Source organism: Pollicipes pollicipes, unplaced genomic scaffold (assembly GCF_011947565.3).
Source record: "Pollicipes pollicipes isolate AB1234 unplaced genomic scaffold, Ppol_2.1 Scaffold_7261;HRSCAF=8764_pilon_pilon_pilon, whole genome shotgun sequence".
Taxonomy (NCBI): domain Eukaryota; kingdom Metazoa; phylum Arthropoda; class Thecostraca; order Pollicipedomorpha; family Pollicipedidae; genus Pollicipes; species Pollicipes pollicipes.
In genome coordinates, this window is record NW_023597054.1 from 59,627,062 (window position 1) to 59,644,135 (window position 17,074).

Here is a 17,074-nt window from a genome sequence, read left to right on the forward strand (position 1 = left end):
GCGCTGCAGCCGCGCTGAACGCCGACCATCCATCCCACGGCCGCCCGCGTCTGCGCGCGACGGCAGAGCGCCGCGCGCGCGCCCCGCCAGGAGGTGCCGGCAGGTGCGGCGTCGACGCCGACGATGCCGAGGGCCGGCTGAGATGCGCGCCCCCGCCGTGCTGGCCGCCATGCGCCGCCGGGTGGCCTGGCGGCCGCTGCTGCTGACCTGGCTGCTACTGGCCGACGCGCGCGCCTGCGCGCCCGGCCGCGGACATTACCGGCGCCGGTCGCCGCGCAAGCTCACGCCGCTCGTGTACAAGCAGCACGTGCCGAACGTGAGCGAGAACACGCTGGGCGCGTCCGGCCTACCCGAGGGTGCCATCACGCGCCAGGACCCGCGCTTCCGCGAGCTGGTGCCAAACTACAGCGAGGACGTCATCTTCAAGGACGAGGAGGGCACCGGCGCCGACCGTCTGATGACGCAGGTGAGCGCACCGGCCGCAGATACGCTATCGAAGCGAACGGCTATCTGTCCGATAGCCCGTCTCAGCGCCGGTCGCTGGCGGCAGCGGCGGCGACAGCTGCTGAGCTTCCCGCTCCCCCCGCGCGGCCGGTGTGGCCCGGCAGGTGCCCATGCTGGACGGCCTGCCTCGCCGACGGTCCCCAGGCTCGTCAGCGGTGCGAGCTGACGCACGCCGTTCCCGCGGAGGCGACGGCCCTCTGGCCGGGAACTCCGCCGTGCCTGTTCGGTTTCTGCGTGACTCATCGACCTCGGTGCGTCACGCGTCGCTTGGAATCCAGCGGACTCTTCTGGTCTCGTGGCTTTCTCAAGTTGTCTTCATGTCGATATCCTTCACGCATTGATGATAAAAAATGAATGGAAACGTCTGGAAAGATAGCCAAAGAATGAACATTTGTATTTGTTTCATCGCTAAAACACTCTTGTCTTAATGGACTGCCCCATCTCTGAAGACTTCTAAGCTGGGTTATTGCTTTGGCGTGGGTGTATGTGGAATCACCGGCAGAAGACGGGACCGCGGCAGCCCCTCCTCGTCGGAAGCCCCAAAGCAGTTTAGAGCCAGTTCTGGTGCGTGGAACTTTGTACCTTAGGGCCTTGGCCTCTCTTCGTGTTTCCTAAAGTGATGCCCAAGCGTGCAAAAATCTATAAAAGCACTCCAGCAGTAAAAAACACATTGTGTCTTTAAAATCCCTGCTTTTCTCTATAAACTTCGTGAAGCTGCGCTCTCAGTGCATGGGACCGGTGGCAGGCACTGGACTCCTGGATTTTCACGGCGCCGATTATGACCGCTAGAAGCGATCGTTTGCCCTCACAGGAGTGACCGACTCACACCGCACACTCCCGAAGTCGAAAGCCTGGCTCCCATGATACTCAAAACATCGAATGCACCGGGATTTGCAGAACGCATATGTGCCGTAAAGGGGTTTAGTTTATGTTGTGTGACACGGCCCAGTTTGTGTTGCCTGACGAATATAATCGAACGTAGCGGTCTGTCTCTGTGCAGCGTTGCCCCGTCTGCCCCTGTATCATGCTGATCAGTCTGTCTGCGTGGGGCTGCCTAGTATGTCTGTGTGACCGTTCAGCATGTCTCAGGATGTCGAGGCACAACCAGTGCCGCTGCCCGGTCTGTGTCTGTGTAATGCCACCCGGCCTGGTGTCGTTGCCTGCCTGCAGCGGCTTACCACTGGAGATGATTGATGACCGAACGACATTTTAAATTGACATTTATAGCCCACTGTCACCGTTTTATGACATTCGCTGAAAACAACAAGGCGATTTTCAATGTTATTAGTCGGTAAGTCCATCAGGTGGGCCGTGTTCCATTAGGCAGGTATTCTAGCCGATGCAAAGGGTCATTTTTATGTCTGCGGTTGCAGTGTTTAAACTGCTCACCGAATTCGGCTGTTTCACATCTCTCTGTTTGCAAACGATTGGTTATCGGAAACACCGGGTCAATTAAGGATTGTACAAGGTAGCTGAGATCCAATCAAGATACGAATCTCGTTATTCCAGTAGCCAACCCTTACATTCCATTTCAAGGAGATCTTGTGTTCAGTCTGTACTTTACGATGATTTGTGGAAACCATGGGCGTTGTGAACGACTAAAAGACGTCTCCTGCACATGCACAAAGGCTTAATCTTAAGTTCCAGTACACTGTGTAAAAAGGTACAGGATGCATCAATCTTTATCTGAATGCCCAGTTTGAACAACTTGTAACCATGTCTTAGGGGTTTAAGACGTTTGAACATTGAGGAGTCTGCTGACCGATATGGCAGTGAAGATAGTTTAACTGAAACTAATCAAGTATATTTTTCAAGATGTTTATAATCATCATCGAAATATTTCAAGTTCAAGTGAGGGTAATGCAGTTTATTCCTGAAAATTTACACCGCCTTACACGAATTTATGTATGTTCTGCGGAGAAAATGACTTTTTTCGAAATGGGATTTGAAGAAAAAGTGCCCTAAATATTGATGGCAAAGTGACGCGATGCTTCATCAACTTTGCTAGTCATGGGTAATTGAGCGCGATATGACCAATCAAATTTCTTTAAGAGCGCTTGTGTTCAAATGCCTGGACATTCAACTAAAATATTTTGACACAAAGTTCAGTAAGGTCCCTGGTTACGGCTTCTGATATGTTGGCTATTGGCCTACTCCACGTTCGTTATTCACAATGCATCATAGTTTGTGCTAAGACGGTGGAGGGAAAGTGACAAATGCATTCATTCAACTCATTATACCTTTTGATCCTGTGTCATTCGCGCTAGCTCCGATACTCTAGAAAAAGCAGTCGACAGTACTTGCGGAAACAGATGAAGACTGAGGAGCTCTCAATCTTTTGCCCTCTAGACGGAGTCCGAATCATGGCAAGTCCCGACGCAAACTCATGAAGAGAGAGACGAAGAATAAACTGAGGGGCTCTCAATCTTTTGCCCTCTAGACGGAGTCCGAATCATGGCAAGTCCCGACGCAAACTCATGAAGAGAGAGACGAAGAATAAACTAGTTGCACAATGTTGTGCACCAATTCATCATAAGATATGTTCGATACACATTTTTGTAAGAATGCTAGTCATCATATTCTACTATTAGCACCGTTTAAGTCTGACCCAATTCAGCCGGATTATGGTGAGTGTAGAGACTAACACAAACTAATTTGATTTCGATGTGAGGGGGACATTACATCGAGATCGAGCTCCTCGCGCTCAGCAGAGAATTTGTCCGAGTCCTGCCACCGCCAACACGGCCAGCTTCCTCAGCGACGCTCACGAGCATCAGCCAGGTGCCGGTGAGCGCTCCAGGACGACGCCGAGCCGCCCATGGGCGCCGGCCGGTGCCTGCCGTGTTTGCCGACCGCGCCGGGGCCGGCGCCGCCACGGCCGGCGGCCGGCCGGCGTCTCTGAGCCACCGACGAGCCGCTCCGCTCGGTCGCCGGGCCCGCGCAGCTGCAGTGATTGCCATGGCCCGCCGGTGTTGCAAAGTGCTTGGTTTTCTGCATGCCAGCAGAGGTGTCATCGGATGACAGGGGCTACCGCTGAGGCGCCTTTGGCTCGCGGCCGAAGAGGCGATTTTTGGAGCGCGTGGCGGGGATGCACCGCCCATGGCACCTTCAGTCCCTGTCATCATCTGCGCATGGATGGCATCGACGCTGGCAGTGGGAGACATATTAGGATGCAGTAGAGCGGCGGCGTTTTCCCTCCCCCCTTTTCCCGTGTCCAGGGAGCATGTGGAATTCCGGCTGGGCCCCATCAATCTACGGATTAAGGCACATTTTAAACAAATAGTTCGAGGCGTTTAAGTGGTGTGCGTGCCAAAGACCTCCTCGCTCTATTTTTCCTAAAGGGGCAGAACACGATGATAATTTTCTTAATTCTTGCAAATGCTGACCAACTGAAATATTAGCACCTTTGCACTTTGTCTTCGTGCATAATGCGATGACCGATACACTGGTGTAGTGAATGTTTCCACTGCGCACCCTCCTCTAAAAGGGCTGATGTTGAAACCAAAACTTTTTACGGGAGGAAGCGCATCGCAGAAGAGAGCTGCCAAATGAATCGGTTAAGCAGGATGCAGCTTCTTCACTATTCATTCTATACCGGCTTTCCGGCAGGCCCAAACCTTCTTATAAATACTAAAAAATGCTCAATATTGACGCCTTTAACTCGATTGAAACAGATCGAAGACAGTTTAGCTCATCCTACTTTTTAAAGTGCGTAGTCTGATTTTGTTCTCGAAATTGCTTACAAATACGTTGAGTGTAGCGGGCAGGCTTGTTTTAAGCCCGTTACTGGCCATAGGTAACAGAAACAGCAGAACTTCTTTCAAAACATTGGAATGAGCCTACATATCCGCACATATTTTGCAGCAAAGCTTCTCGGTAGCTTGGACCGCGTATAGCACCTGGCGTTTATCATGGTTGCACTTAATTTGCTAGTCACTGTTGATATGATGCCAACCGCAAAAGGATGCCAAACTTTTACCAGGAAATGGCGAATATTGCTCATGGAAAGTGTCAAAATATGATTGCTCGCGATGACTCCTTTTGTTTGTTCGAAAAATTGTTAAAACTGCGGAGCTCCGCCATCCATGCTTATTTTCTCACTTTTTGTGATTTTTTTATTTTAATGAAAGTAGCTCTGACATAGTTGCATCAAAACGCTTAGCCACACACGTCCACCGCTTGAAGGAGAACGGATCATCCTGGAAACGAAGCATAATTTGCAATGTTCCGTCTGTGAACAACCGACTAATCACAAGCTTTCATTGGCGTCACACGGAGTTGACATGCTTAAAGTGATTTCGCTCCCCCATCGAACTTTCAAGACCGCAGAAGCAGAGGCATTTCAATGTTTTCCTTCGCTCCATCAAGCCCACATGCACAGACCTTCTCAGCCTTCGTCATCATATCTGGTTTGTGTTCTGGGCTGCCACAGTTGGTTTCGCTTCCCAGCCCGACGTCTGAGCACGCCCTGCCGACATCGCCCGGCGTTTCCGCGTGAGCACTGCCGGCCTGCCGGCTCGCCGGCCTAAACTCCGCCATTTGCGTCTCCTCTATCCGCCTGTTGTCATCAGACGCGGTCTTTTTGCGTGAGCGGGCGCAGCATTCTTGGCGTGTTTTGCGGCCCCCAGCCGGTCCACTGTTTTGACAGCGACCATGGTGAGCGCATTGGGACCTGTCACCGCCCCCCCCCCCCCCCCTCTTCCTGCCCTCTCACCACATCTACCTTCTGCCACCGGTCGACCAGACTTCCCGCGAGTCCTGCAGGCCGCTGGCAGCGCCGGCCAGTCAGCGCATGACGTCGTCCGTCAGTGGTGAGCGCCAGACTCAGCGCCAGGTATCGCTGTCTGATCTGCGCCCCTCCCCGCCAATACGTCCCCCGGTCTGCGGCGCGCGGACCTCACGCGCCGCCTCGTCGCTCACGCCTGACTGGACGGCGCGCGGCCGCCCGCGCGCGCGCACCGAGCCGCGACGCCGTCGACATTCCGCCGCCGCCAAGCCAACTAAAGGGTTAACAAGCAGAACAAGTGCGGGAGGCAAACAGGCGGCGGTGCCGGCGGTCCGGATGACAAACAGGGCCGCTAACTGGCGGCCGGCGGGCCTCAGATGGTATCGCGCGCGGCCGGCTCGTGCGACGCGGCGCGCCCGTGCGCTGCAGCGCGCGCGGCCGCGGCGAGCGCTGCTATCACGCACATCGCCACGGGCTCCCGTCGGTGGGAAAGTGTCAACTGCACGTTTAGGCGCCGCAATCGGATCATCTGCTCCGGAGTGTCATGCAATTTGTCGTCGTGGGGGATACGTTTGGGGGCCGGATTATCGTAAGGGGGCTCGTCACAGCCGACCGGAACGGAATGTCACCCGTGGCCAGCTCGGGCGCACGGTATGTCCCTGTATCGAGTAGGAGAAGGGCCGCTTGCACCCTTGTTGCTGCTGTGCCACTGTGCAAAAGGTGGGGGCGCATGCCCCGTGCTTACCTGTCGGCGACTTTCATCCTTCATAACTACATGCAGCCGCCACATTGTACACATCATTGAACAAGCATGCCCTGCCGTCACGTAGGCAGAACTCACAGCCGTCCGCAGTCAGACCGTGCTTCTGTCCAGCGCGGCGGCGCTCCAGCCGCACCGGCTACCGACACAGGAAGCGGCCCCCGCTCGAAAAGCCAACATAGTTTGGCGGGGGCGGGCCAATATTTGCCGGCGCGCGGCCGTGATCGGAGCGCGCGTGTTTGTCGCCAGGTGCGGCTTTGTCTCGGCGGCCGGAAGGCGCGGCCCGACGCGCTGTGTACACGGCAGATTAGGTTTCCCGGCGACCGGCCAGCAGGCCACAGGGCGAAGACGCTCGGGCGGGCGCCGCGGCCGTCCGACACGCATGCGAAGACGCGCTGGCACGGGTGACACGCGGGCATAGACGGACTGACATAAACGACACGCTCGCGGAGATACACTGACACGGACGGCATGCAGGCAGAGACACACTGACACGGACTATACACATGCGGAGACACACTGACACGGACGGCATGCACGCGAAGGCCACTGACGCTGGCGAAAAATCCACACACTGACACGGACGGCACGCATGTGGGGACACACTGACATGGACGGCACGCATGTGGGGACATACTGACAAGGACGGCACACCTCCTGTGACACACCGACACAGATGACACGCACGCAGACACACGGTGACTCGGGCAAGCGTGGTGGGGATCAGGATTTTGGTCAGCTGTTTTGGTGGTATGCAGGAGAAGACACTCATGTACACAGAGAAGCGGGTGAATGGGCGCAAGTGCCCACGCTCATATATATATATATATATATATATATATATATATATATATATATATATATATATATATATATATCCTTCTCTCTCTCCCCCCCCTCTCTCTCTCCCCTCTCTCTCTCTCACCCTCTCTCTCTCTCTCTCTCACCCTCTCTCTCTCTCTCTCACCCTCTCTCTCTCTCTCTCTCACCCTCTCTCTCTCTCTCTCACCCTCTCTCTCTCTCTCTCTCTCTCTCTCTCTCTCTCTCTCTCTCTCTCTCTCTCTCTCTCTCTCTCTCTCTCTCTCTCTCTCTCTCTCTCTCTCTCTCTCTCTCTCTCTTGATTGGGGAAAGCAAACGTAACAAATAGCTTAAACACATCTTGACAGACAACCCAATGCATACAAGCTTACACATATCACAAATGCAATTACGTTCTATACAATATAAAATATAATACGACGACAAACAATGCACCTTACCTGACGACGCACAGTTCACACTGATATTGACCTAGACTTCGGGTTGTCTAGATATTAGGTGAAGACATCCGACAGAGGAATGTGAGGGAGGACATTTTCACGCGGAAAGATAAGCGCAGCGAGACTCGTGGACAAATGAACGTACTTACGCTTTCAGAGAAGTGCAGACAGGGAGACAAATATCAGGCATACACGGAGAGACGCATACAATGTTATCCGCTCTGGGCTTGCACCGCAACGCATGGATAAACCTGTGACCTCACAGACATGCACCCAGACGTACCCCGGTGGTAGCCGCCGTTGTCTCCAAGCGGACAGGCGCACGCGATGGTGCACCTCGTGAGGCGCCCACGTCCCATACGCATAACTCTCACCCGACTTGCGTCTGCTGACTCACTGCCCCCTGCGGCCACTCTCAATTGCTGGTGCTCATCCGTGCAGGCAGAACACTCTCCACAGATGGGCACGACGGTGTCAATAACCGGCCGGCAAACAGGCGGTCACCCGGAGCAGTGACAGCGCACACAACAGCGTCTGCTCAGAAAACAGGGCGTGGGTAGCGGCTTCAGACAGGCTGAGGCCGAGCCGCTCCGACAGCTGCCTGTGAGGGGCGCCGGGGCTGTCACGCCGGCCTTTGGGGGCGTTGGGGCTGTCACCCTGGCCTCGGGCAGTCTTTGGAAGCTGTCGTGCTGGCCTCTGTGGACTGGAGAGCGTAAGGGTTGTCGCACTGGGCCCGAGGGGTGGAAATGCTGTCGAGGAAGCGACAGGCTTAGCACGGCAAAGCGTCGCGTCCAGCAAGACACTGCGTCTGGAGAGTGTCACCGCTGGTTGATTCCCGCACGGCGTGTCTGTCCGCATCTGGCAGCGGCCCGCCCGGATCAGTCGCGGCTGGCACGGTGTCGCGTCCGTGTCCGTCCGCCCGTGCTGGTGGCGCGAGTTATGTCAGACTAAGCCGATCGCTTTGTTCGCGGTCGTGTACACGGCGTCCTCGGCTTGCGCGCCGGGATGGGCAGGGCCCCGCGTGCTGTGTCGACTGCAGGGGCCGTCGAGGTGGCAGGACGCCGGGGCGGGCAGGGCCCCGCGTGCTGTGTCGACTGCAGGGGCCGTCGAGGTGGCAGGACGCCGGGACGGGCAGGGCCCCGCGTGCTGTGTCGACTGCAGGGGCCGTCGAGGTGGCAGGACGCCGGGGCGGGCAGGGCCCCGCGTGCTGTGTCGACTGCAGGCTCCGCTGAATGGGCAGGGCGCCTCGGCGTGTTAGGCCTGTGTGCTGTGTCGACCGCAGGGGCCGGCGAGGTGGCAGGGCGCCGGGCGGGCGGCCGGCATTGCTCGGCGCTCACCGCCGCTCACCTGCGTTAAACAGTGGTAGAGAATGAGGAGAAGGGGGAGAGCGAGGAAGAGTGACGGAGATGGGGTACTGGTAGGAACGGGCTCATATCATCTGGGTCGAAGTCGGCCATTACCCACCGCAGATGTCCAATCGTTCCAGTTTTTGTCGAACGCAGTTTTTGCCTGGCCCGATTGTTTCTCCCGGTTATGATTGGTCGAGATGAGGGAGGCTGCCATGATTTATGTAGGAATAATTTCCAAAAGCTAGAGGCTAGAAACATGAAATATGCATAAGGCTCGAGGTTGGCTGTACCCGTACAAACAGACACTGCCTGGGTGGACGAATACAAACAAGCTGACCATTTGCATAAAGACAGAGCAGCATTATGAGGAATGCGATTGGGCTCCCAGGACGCCCTCTGACGCCAGTCTTGACAGGCGGCCGCCGCATACAGGCGAGAGATGCCGCCATTTTGTGGTGTTTCGTGGCCCGACAGTCAGGTATGCTGGGGTCAGGGGGCATGATCTCTGGACCCAGCAGCCATGATGCACCTCTTCTTGCCTCGCCGCGGGCAGTCGGCGTCAGCTTTCTGTCATGCTCTTCCTGGCTGCATAAACTGCAACGGGCCGTTAATTAGCGCTCAGACAGTTTTAACGGTGTGTTAGCGGCAATAGGTCAGATGAGTTTCCAGGTCATGTCCAAGTGAAGAAGTTATGTGCCATGTGGCAATTTTTCATTGTCTTTTAGCGGGCCCTTGTCTTGAAGCACGCATTTCAAACGTTTGGCCCGGCTTGTCTGCTGCTTCCAACGTTATCGGTGTGTTACGTGGCTGTGGAAATGGGCCCTTCTTTACCAGACTGACACAAGTTAAGTAGTTCTGTGAAAATCTCAGGGAGTTTCGACTGTCGCCAGTGTACGGGAACGCTGCATAATTAATATTTAGCAACATGACGGCCTTAATATTCTGAAGTACACTTCATCCCGAATGCACTTCAGATTCCTCCGACCATGCCCCGCATTTGCTTACTCTACTCGATCTCGAACGGCCCCGCCCACACCTACCGACGTGGCCGGGCTTACGACGGCCATGTCCTTCAAATGGCAATCCGCTTCGAACGCAGCTCCGCCCCCAGACCGGTGATCGAGATCTGAGGTGGCTGTCGGCTCTGGCGATCCGGATCTCATCCACTCTGATGCGCAACCGCGCCGACCAGACCGATCAAAGACGGCGCCGCCGGTCACGACTCTGTCCCACACCTGACGCGCGAGCCGAACGCGACAGGCTTACGCCGGCCGCTCAGGTTTCAACAGGATGTGACGCGATCCGATATCGCAACCTCTCGCCGCCGCGGCATTCCGGCTGCGCGGCGGGAATGCCGCGGCGGCGCGACATTTTACGGCGCCGCGTCCATCACGGTCCGAAAGGCTTGAATATGGCGCGCCGGCCGGCACGACGGCGCGCCGTTTTCCCACGGCTGTTTTATGGCCCGCGTGGCCCTAATGTGGTGGCCGTCACGCGGCGGTCGAGATTTACAGGGGCGGCCGCCGCGTGGGGCGCCGCGCCGCCCTCCGACGGGCCGCGCCGACCCCCGCCGGCGGTCGGGTCGGCTCGTGACCCACCTCCGACCCCCGGCGAGGGTCGCAACATCCGGCCGCGGTCCGCACAGATCTGGTTCGTCTGTAGAGCGACCAACCTTGTCCTCCGAACGCACAGGCTTACTTCCGCGGTGCGGCGCAACAATGCTCTGCTCGGCTTCCCCCCCCCCCCGCCAGTGCCCCCCCCCCCGCCCAATCCCACATCGTTTTTGCCAGCCCCTTAAGTTTTAGTGTTAAGCATACTAAACGTGCCCAGCTCTCGTTTCTTCTAGTTTTCTGGACAAGTTCTCCCACACAGCACTCACTCGGCGTCTCGGCCGCATTTGGGAAGTCCGCGCCGGCGCCTCCAGCCCGACCTCGGTCGCGGGGTCGGCTGCTTCCGTCGCCCTTCCACACCGGCCACTGCAAGGCGCCGGCCAGCAGCTATTTTCCCACGTTTTTCGGGGTGGACCGAGGGCCATAAACGGTCGTTTGGGGCTGGGCGCGGGCCGGGCGAGGTGCGCGCCCACCTGAGATGGACGGATAGGTGACAAACGACAGGCGCCGAGCTGGACGCGTTTATGGTGGCCAGGTATGCTCGTCGCGGCGGCTGCCACCACACGCGGGCAGGGGGCCGCCGCGGCGGCATTCAACACGGTCGCCGCACCCCACTGAGGGCCCCTCCCCCAGCCCGACTGATGTGTTCAAGCTTTGATGGGAGACAGAGAGAGAGGTATGCGATCCAGCGGTGAGACAGCCCGGAAGTCCGTTTGAATCATGGCTGGTACGGAAAGTAGCGCGTGGAAGGACGGCTGCGACCAGGATTATCGTGTTGTTCGCAGGTTGTACTTTAGATGTATATTATGCTAACTGATGATGATCGTGTACCAAACTTGAAAAGTAGTTGAGTCATTCCGACTGTTCAGCTTTGCAGCTTTAAAGCTAACGCCATCGCCGACAATACATACTAAGAAGCAATTGTACGGGATCCAACGCAACTTGTTGCTGGTGGGCAGGCGTTCTTGGGGTTTTCGGTTTCCTCCTGTCTATAGGTGTACCGCAGAAGACATACTCAATTATTTGGAAGCATTCGCAGTTCTTCAGTAGTGCTAAGTGAAAACCCTTTGAAAAAATGAAACCTTGGTGGTGTTATACGCTTTCTTTATGAGACGATTTCATAGGAAACGAGCGGGTATACAAATTACTTATCGTATCAGAGCTGTTCCAGCCAATTATTTTGGTGGCTTGCTGGGTTGAAAAGCAATTTTGAGACAGCTGATTGTCCGTACAGCATACTTCATACGATTTTCAAACAAAATTGTATTGCCTTTGCCCTCTGATCTTTGGCTGAATGCAGTGACATGGGTGAAGCTGGGTGTCGAGCTTGGGATAGTCTTACTCCTCAAGTGATATTATGTTACGGGCACTGTCAATCTGAAGTAAGAACAACAAGAAACATCATAAACAGGAGCCAGAAATAATGGTCTTTCTGTGCAATTTTAGCAATTATATCAACTGACCATCAATTTTATGAAGGTCTGTCCTTGGTCGCGTACGGAAGCATATCAGCTCAGTGTGGTGCGGTTCATGAATCGTCGTGAGTTACGAGTTTGCACTCGTAAAGGGATGCACACAGCCCATGTCCCTCCTCTACCAGCTGCGAGGCCCGTACATCTGGAACAGTGAGATAACGAGGCCGAATTCATATCCCACTTACATCGCTCACGGCAACGCACGAGTGCCTGCTGATCAGGAGGTCCCAGGAACAGATGAGGTCATTAGCAGAGCCTGTGACTGCTGCAAGTCAGATCGACCCACGTCAGACTCTTCTCTGGATCGATGTCGAGGTCGGGCACCTTCCTCACAAGGGTTCTCAGCGCGCTCGGGAGTGGCATACTGGGATGAGAAGAAACAGATAAATGAGAACTGAGGAGTCCTGCAGGTCAGGTCTACACCATTGGACATAGGACATAAGTAGCTGGACAAAATACACAGTTTTTTGCACTACGTGTTGGTTTTACCGAACACAATGTCGCGCGAACAAAGAAAGAATTCGCCGTGTTTTCGAAAGACTCATGTGCCATTGTAACTTTCGTAACTTTGTCGTAACTTTAATTAGTAAGTCGTAACTTTGATTAGTGAGTGTCAAAGTGATAGGTGGCCCGCCATCCCAGCCAGAGCGCTTAGGACGTCCTCGTGACTCGAAATTTCAAGCAAGCGCACCGTTGGGTGAAGGGTCGGGCGGTTTGAACCAACTGCAACGATCCCTACTTTGATACGGTTTGACATTAAGCCCATGCTGTTTTTTTAACGCACGAAGTAGGAGCTATATTTGTATCTCCAAAGTTTGTAGAACTAACACCACCTCTGAACCCCACTGACTGCATATTGATGACAAAATGTGAAAACAAGTTGAGTGAGCTTGCGAAATGTTCATAAGTATGCCGTCACTTAGCAGATGGACAGCTACCGACTTTTGCTTGGCAAAACGCGCAGTCGGTTCACGGCCAAGACACACAAGCCGGCAGTCTGGAAAATGGAGAAAACTAAACTTATTGTGATGAACTGCATACTGATGTTTCCTGCATACGAGCTTAAGTGGGTACTGGAAACCGGGGCTAATCCTATTCAGATTGGTATCAAAGGTTTTCGACAGCCCTATTTACGATGAATCAATATTGATGGCACCTATTTTGAATGTCTTCACTATTTTGCGCTGGATAATTTAACTTAGAATGTCAAAGTGCGGTGAGCAAACAACACTAAACCTAAAACTGTCGGTCATCTCTAAAAAGGAGGCATATGGTTCAAAATTCTTCTCTTTCACTTTCATTGGTGTTATTGTTTCATTAGATACCTTGAATCTACCAGCATTCCTACGGTATGAGTCTTTTATCCAATGAAATAATTATTTTGTGCGTTTGAACTTGCCTATAGATGCGAGCTGCTTGCACATTTCTTTCCGATGAAAATAAGTGAATGATGGAAATAGTTGTACAGCTATATGCATCACATCTTCCGCTAACATTAATCTTAAGTTTAAAGGCGCATTGGCACGGATTTTTAAGAACGATTTTTCCAGCAACCTGGAGCAGGTTGGGTTGGATTTATAAATTTGGAAAAGCGGATCGGCCGACGGATTATGGTTAGATTGGTCATACCGGACTGGACCAGACCCTGAAACGCAGTCTGCGAAGACCTCTAGTACGCAGGCAGCATGAAGCTTTCCTTGTCAACAGGCCCAGTAAAATGCATTGCTCATATACTCATTAAGTATGAGCCTGGCTACAGCATCCTTGTTCTGGTATTCAGGTTATGTTGCCAGACAGCATGGAGTTTGCATGCGGCATGTCGTTTGAGCAAACTTGTTGGAGAATATGCAGAGCTCACCGCTAAAACGGCTTCCTCGCGGCGTTTTCAGCGCCAAAAGTTCTCCTTCGCTGTCTGGATCACCACCCGCAGCACCGGTCGCATCGCCGAACAGAGCGGCGCTGGCGGAGACTGCATCTCGGCACAGCAGGGTAGCGAACGCTGTCAGCCCGGCACGGCACCTTTCCGCCTCCTCGGCCGTTCCCACACTTCGTGCCCGTCGTGCCGTGCCCGCCAACGGTGCGCTCCCAGGTGACGGGCACCATTGGAACTGTGCGCGTCGGAATGTTTTGCCGCCGGGTGGCCACCGAACACCGCCCGACAGCTGGCGGACGGCCTAGCCCCTGCTCCGGCTCCGACCCCTGCTCCGGCCCAGACTCCGGCTCCGGCTCCGGGCCCTGCTCCGGCCCAGGCTCCGGCTCCGGCTCCGGCGCGGCGGACGGTGGGAGCCAGCAGCCGCGCCGTCGATCGGCCGGCCACCGGCGGTGGTGGCCCGCCTGATGGATGGCCCACTCGCCCGGACGATTTCTCTTTGCGTGCGCAGCATCCGTTGCCGCGTGGCAATCAGCCGCCGACGGAGGGGTGAGGGCGGCGGCGCTGCCGCTGCCGTCTCGCCAGCCGGCGCGCCGCACTCACGTGGGCCGGCGATATCGCGCCGCCATTCATTGTGCCGTAATTACAGGATGAGTGTGTGATAGCCCCCGGCCATTTTATCACCGGGGCGACGCGGATAGCGCCGGATTGCTGCCGCTCGCCGGCCCCGGCCACTCGCCGGCTGGCGGCGCAAGATGGCGCACGCGTCGGCTGGCGGTCAGCCGCCGGACGCGCCTGATTGGTCGACGCCGCACTGGCCCCGCCCACGCCATCAGGGCCGGCCGTCAGAACCCCTGCTGGCTAGAAAATGCTGGGCTTTTTGCTGCTCTCTGTGGCCCGGACCCGGGACAGTGGAATGTTCTGGAAAGCCGTCCCGATGAGCAGATACCGGCTGGCTATGTCGCTGTTCCAAAACTCCGATATCAGCTCTGGCCGGGCCGTAAATGTCATCCCGTGCGCTGCTACAACAGCCATAAACAGAAATTACAGAAGTTGTTGGTCTTGTAATGACCACCGTAACAGCTACGACACTGGCTTCGGTGGCAGCGGAATGAAATGGGCCGCTGATAAACACGCACCCAGTGAACACCGTGCGCGTCTCGTCCGTTTCCGTGTTGCTGGCTACGCTCAGGGCCAGACGAAAAATTAGCCGGGCGGTTGTAAAAATCACCATCAACCATTTTTCCGGCTCATGCTGGCTCGTAAAAACCTCGTAACATATCATTTAATGATGGTGGTGAGGCCGGGAGGTCGGTGAGCCGGCGCGGCCATGCCTGCGCGCCGTCGCCTCTCGCCGCCGCGAGCAGCCGCCGCTCACCTGAATCACGGCAAACGGCCACGCTGCCCGACGCCGCCATTAATTGATAATTAAACGCTAATTGTGAAGGGAGCGGGGCCAGGCGCGGGCGCGGCGTGCCGGACGGACGCGACGCGGCTCGACGCCGATCACGATGCACCATTACCGGCCATTCATAAATTGCTCATCTTGCACGGTGCAGATTTATGTCCCACCTCGATGCAGGCGAGTTCGAGGCGGCCGGCGCTCTGCCAGGATGGCAAATGGCGCGGCCGGGGCCCGAGTCCGCCCAGCTGAGGCCCGGCCGACAGCATGCCCCGGGTGGAAATCGAGCCCTCTCGTAAGTCAGCGGCCGGATTCCAGGCCGGGCGCGCGTCACTGGCTGAAATCCAGCCCGCGTGTACTTCACCCATCCCGTGCAGGCGTCACCGACCGACAGTCATCCCGTCCATACGTTTCTTACCGACATTCATCCCGTCCATACGTCACCGACCGAAATTTGAACGGCGCGTCCGTCTCTAGCGCCGTGACCAGCAGTCATTAGCAGCCTCGGGCCGGCCGGACGACGAGCTCGTCTCCCGCGCCGGCTACCCGGTACTTGAGGCGGGATCGGAGGCCGCCGGCGGCGCGGCGGCGGCGTGGGCCGTGCCGCGCCCGGCGCAGGCGCGCCAGACGGCCAGCCGCCCGCGCCGGCCCGCCCGCTGGTGCTGACGTGGAGGCAGAGCCGCACGCCGCGTGCTGGCGACCACGGCCTGCCACTGCACCGGTGCACGCACCCGGCGAAACGGCTCCTGGCGATGGCTGCCGTGACATGTTTGTCAGGTGACCTCTTGCCGTTTGCCAGGTGACCTTCTGTAGTTTGTCAGGTGACCTCCTGAGGTTTGTCAAGTGACCTGCAGTTTGTCAGGTGACCTCCTGCGGCTTGTCAGGTGACCTCCTGCGGTTCGTCAAGTGACCTGCAGTTTGTCAAATGACCTGCAGTTTGTCAGGTGACCTCCTGCGGTTTGTCAGGTGATCCCCCGCGGTTTGCGTAAGGATCAGGTGTGTGGACCCTTTGTTTCTTTTTCATCAATGCTGTTTGTACAGTCCAGTGTTCTCACCGTGGGTGCAAATGCTTAAAATAGTCCCTTGTTTTCAATATAACCTTGTATCCCGATTTTTGTCTGCTCCCGGCACTTTAAACACGGAAAGATTACTCTAATAAGATTTTGCCCGGCGCAAGAAGTTTCTTCTATCATATTATTGAGCGATCCAAAAGCGCTAACTGAGCACAAAAAGTCAACCTCAACAAGTTGCCAACACCGAAAATTTGCCACTTTTTGGCTAGTCTTACCATCTTCAAAGTGGCGCTAGGTGGTGCTTGCCCTCCGTTGCGCCTGTGGCAAGACTAAAACGTTGTCGAATTATTAGAGCGTAAAAAGAAAGCTCCTGGTAGAAGAAAATGTTACATGCCCAAAACTTAAGTTCACAACGAAAGAACGTTTTATAGGTCACCTTGTGTCATGTTCGAGAACAGTGCTTGATAAGATCCGTGCCCAGCACGCTGTTTGCCAAGTTTATGCTCACAGGGAACAAGACTTAGGCAATCCTGCTGCATACATATAATATATCACAGTGTTATATGCTTGCACTCAGTAAGCACCCGCTTCGTTTCTACAACGGCCTTTGTTTCTCAGGCACGGCTCGGGCAGCGCGCTCTCCACGGCACCAGTGACCACGTTCTTTATCATAACTCGAAACATATTATGCAACTACAATGCAAAGCAGCATGCTTGTCACTGATATTTGGGATTTCACTGGTACCTCAGCAAAGCTTATGAAAGCATGCAGTTCAGTATGCAATCTGAGCAGGTATATTGTATAAGGTGAGCAAGTGCCCATCCCACCTATAAGCGATATAAAGGGAAAGCTTTTTGGCTTATGAACCCGCCATGAACTCAAATAAACAAGAATGTATATGAATGGCTAACTTATTCCACACAAAAACGTTATTGTTCCCTGTAGACATGCATTGATATGTGCAGGCATTGTGAGGCAGAAGCATTTAAAACAAGCTTAACTGGCTGATAAGTGGCCACCACTCGCCGTCTTATAATTTTTGCTGATAAATTGCAATGACACTAAGCTTACCGAGGCCTGTCGGCTAGGCCGATCTGCGGTCAGT

The 17,074-nt window shown here is 55.2% G+C and overlaps 1 protein-coding gene across 1 annotated transcript in view; it reads left to right on the plus strand.

The window, feature by feature from the left end:
- Positions 1–202: 202 nt before the first annotated feature.
- LOC119112454 (sonic hedgehog protein A) overlaps positions 203–17,074 on the plus strand; it is a gene marked incomplete at its 5' end in the record, with an annotated part of 35,208 nt that continues 18,336 nt past the window's right edge. The window contains one exon of the mRNA XM_037236653.1: positions 203–466. Coding sequence (XP_037092548.1) covers positions 203–466 — 264 coding nt within the window. The remainder of the gene's footprint in view (positions 467–17,074) is intronic.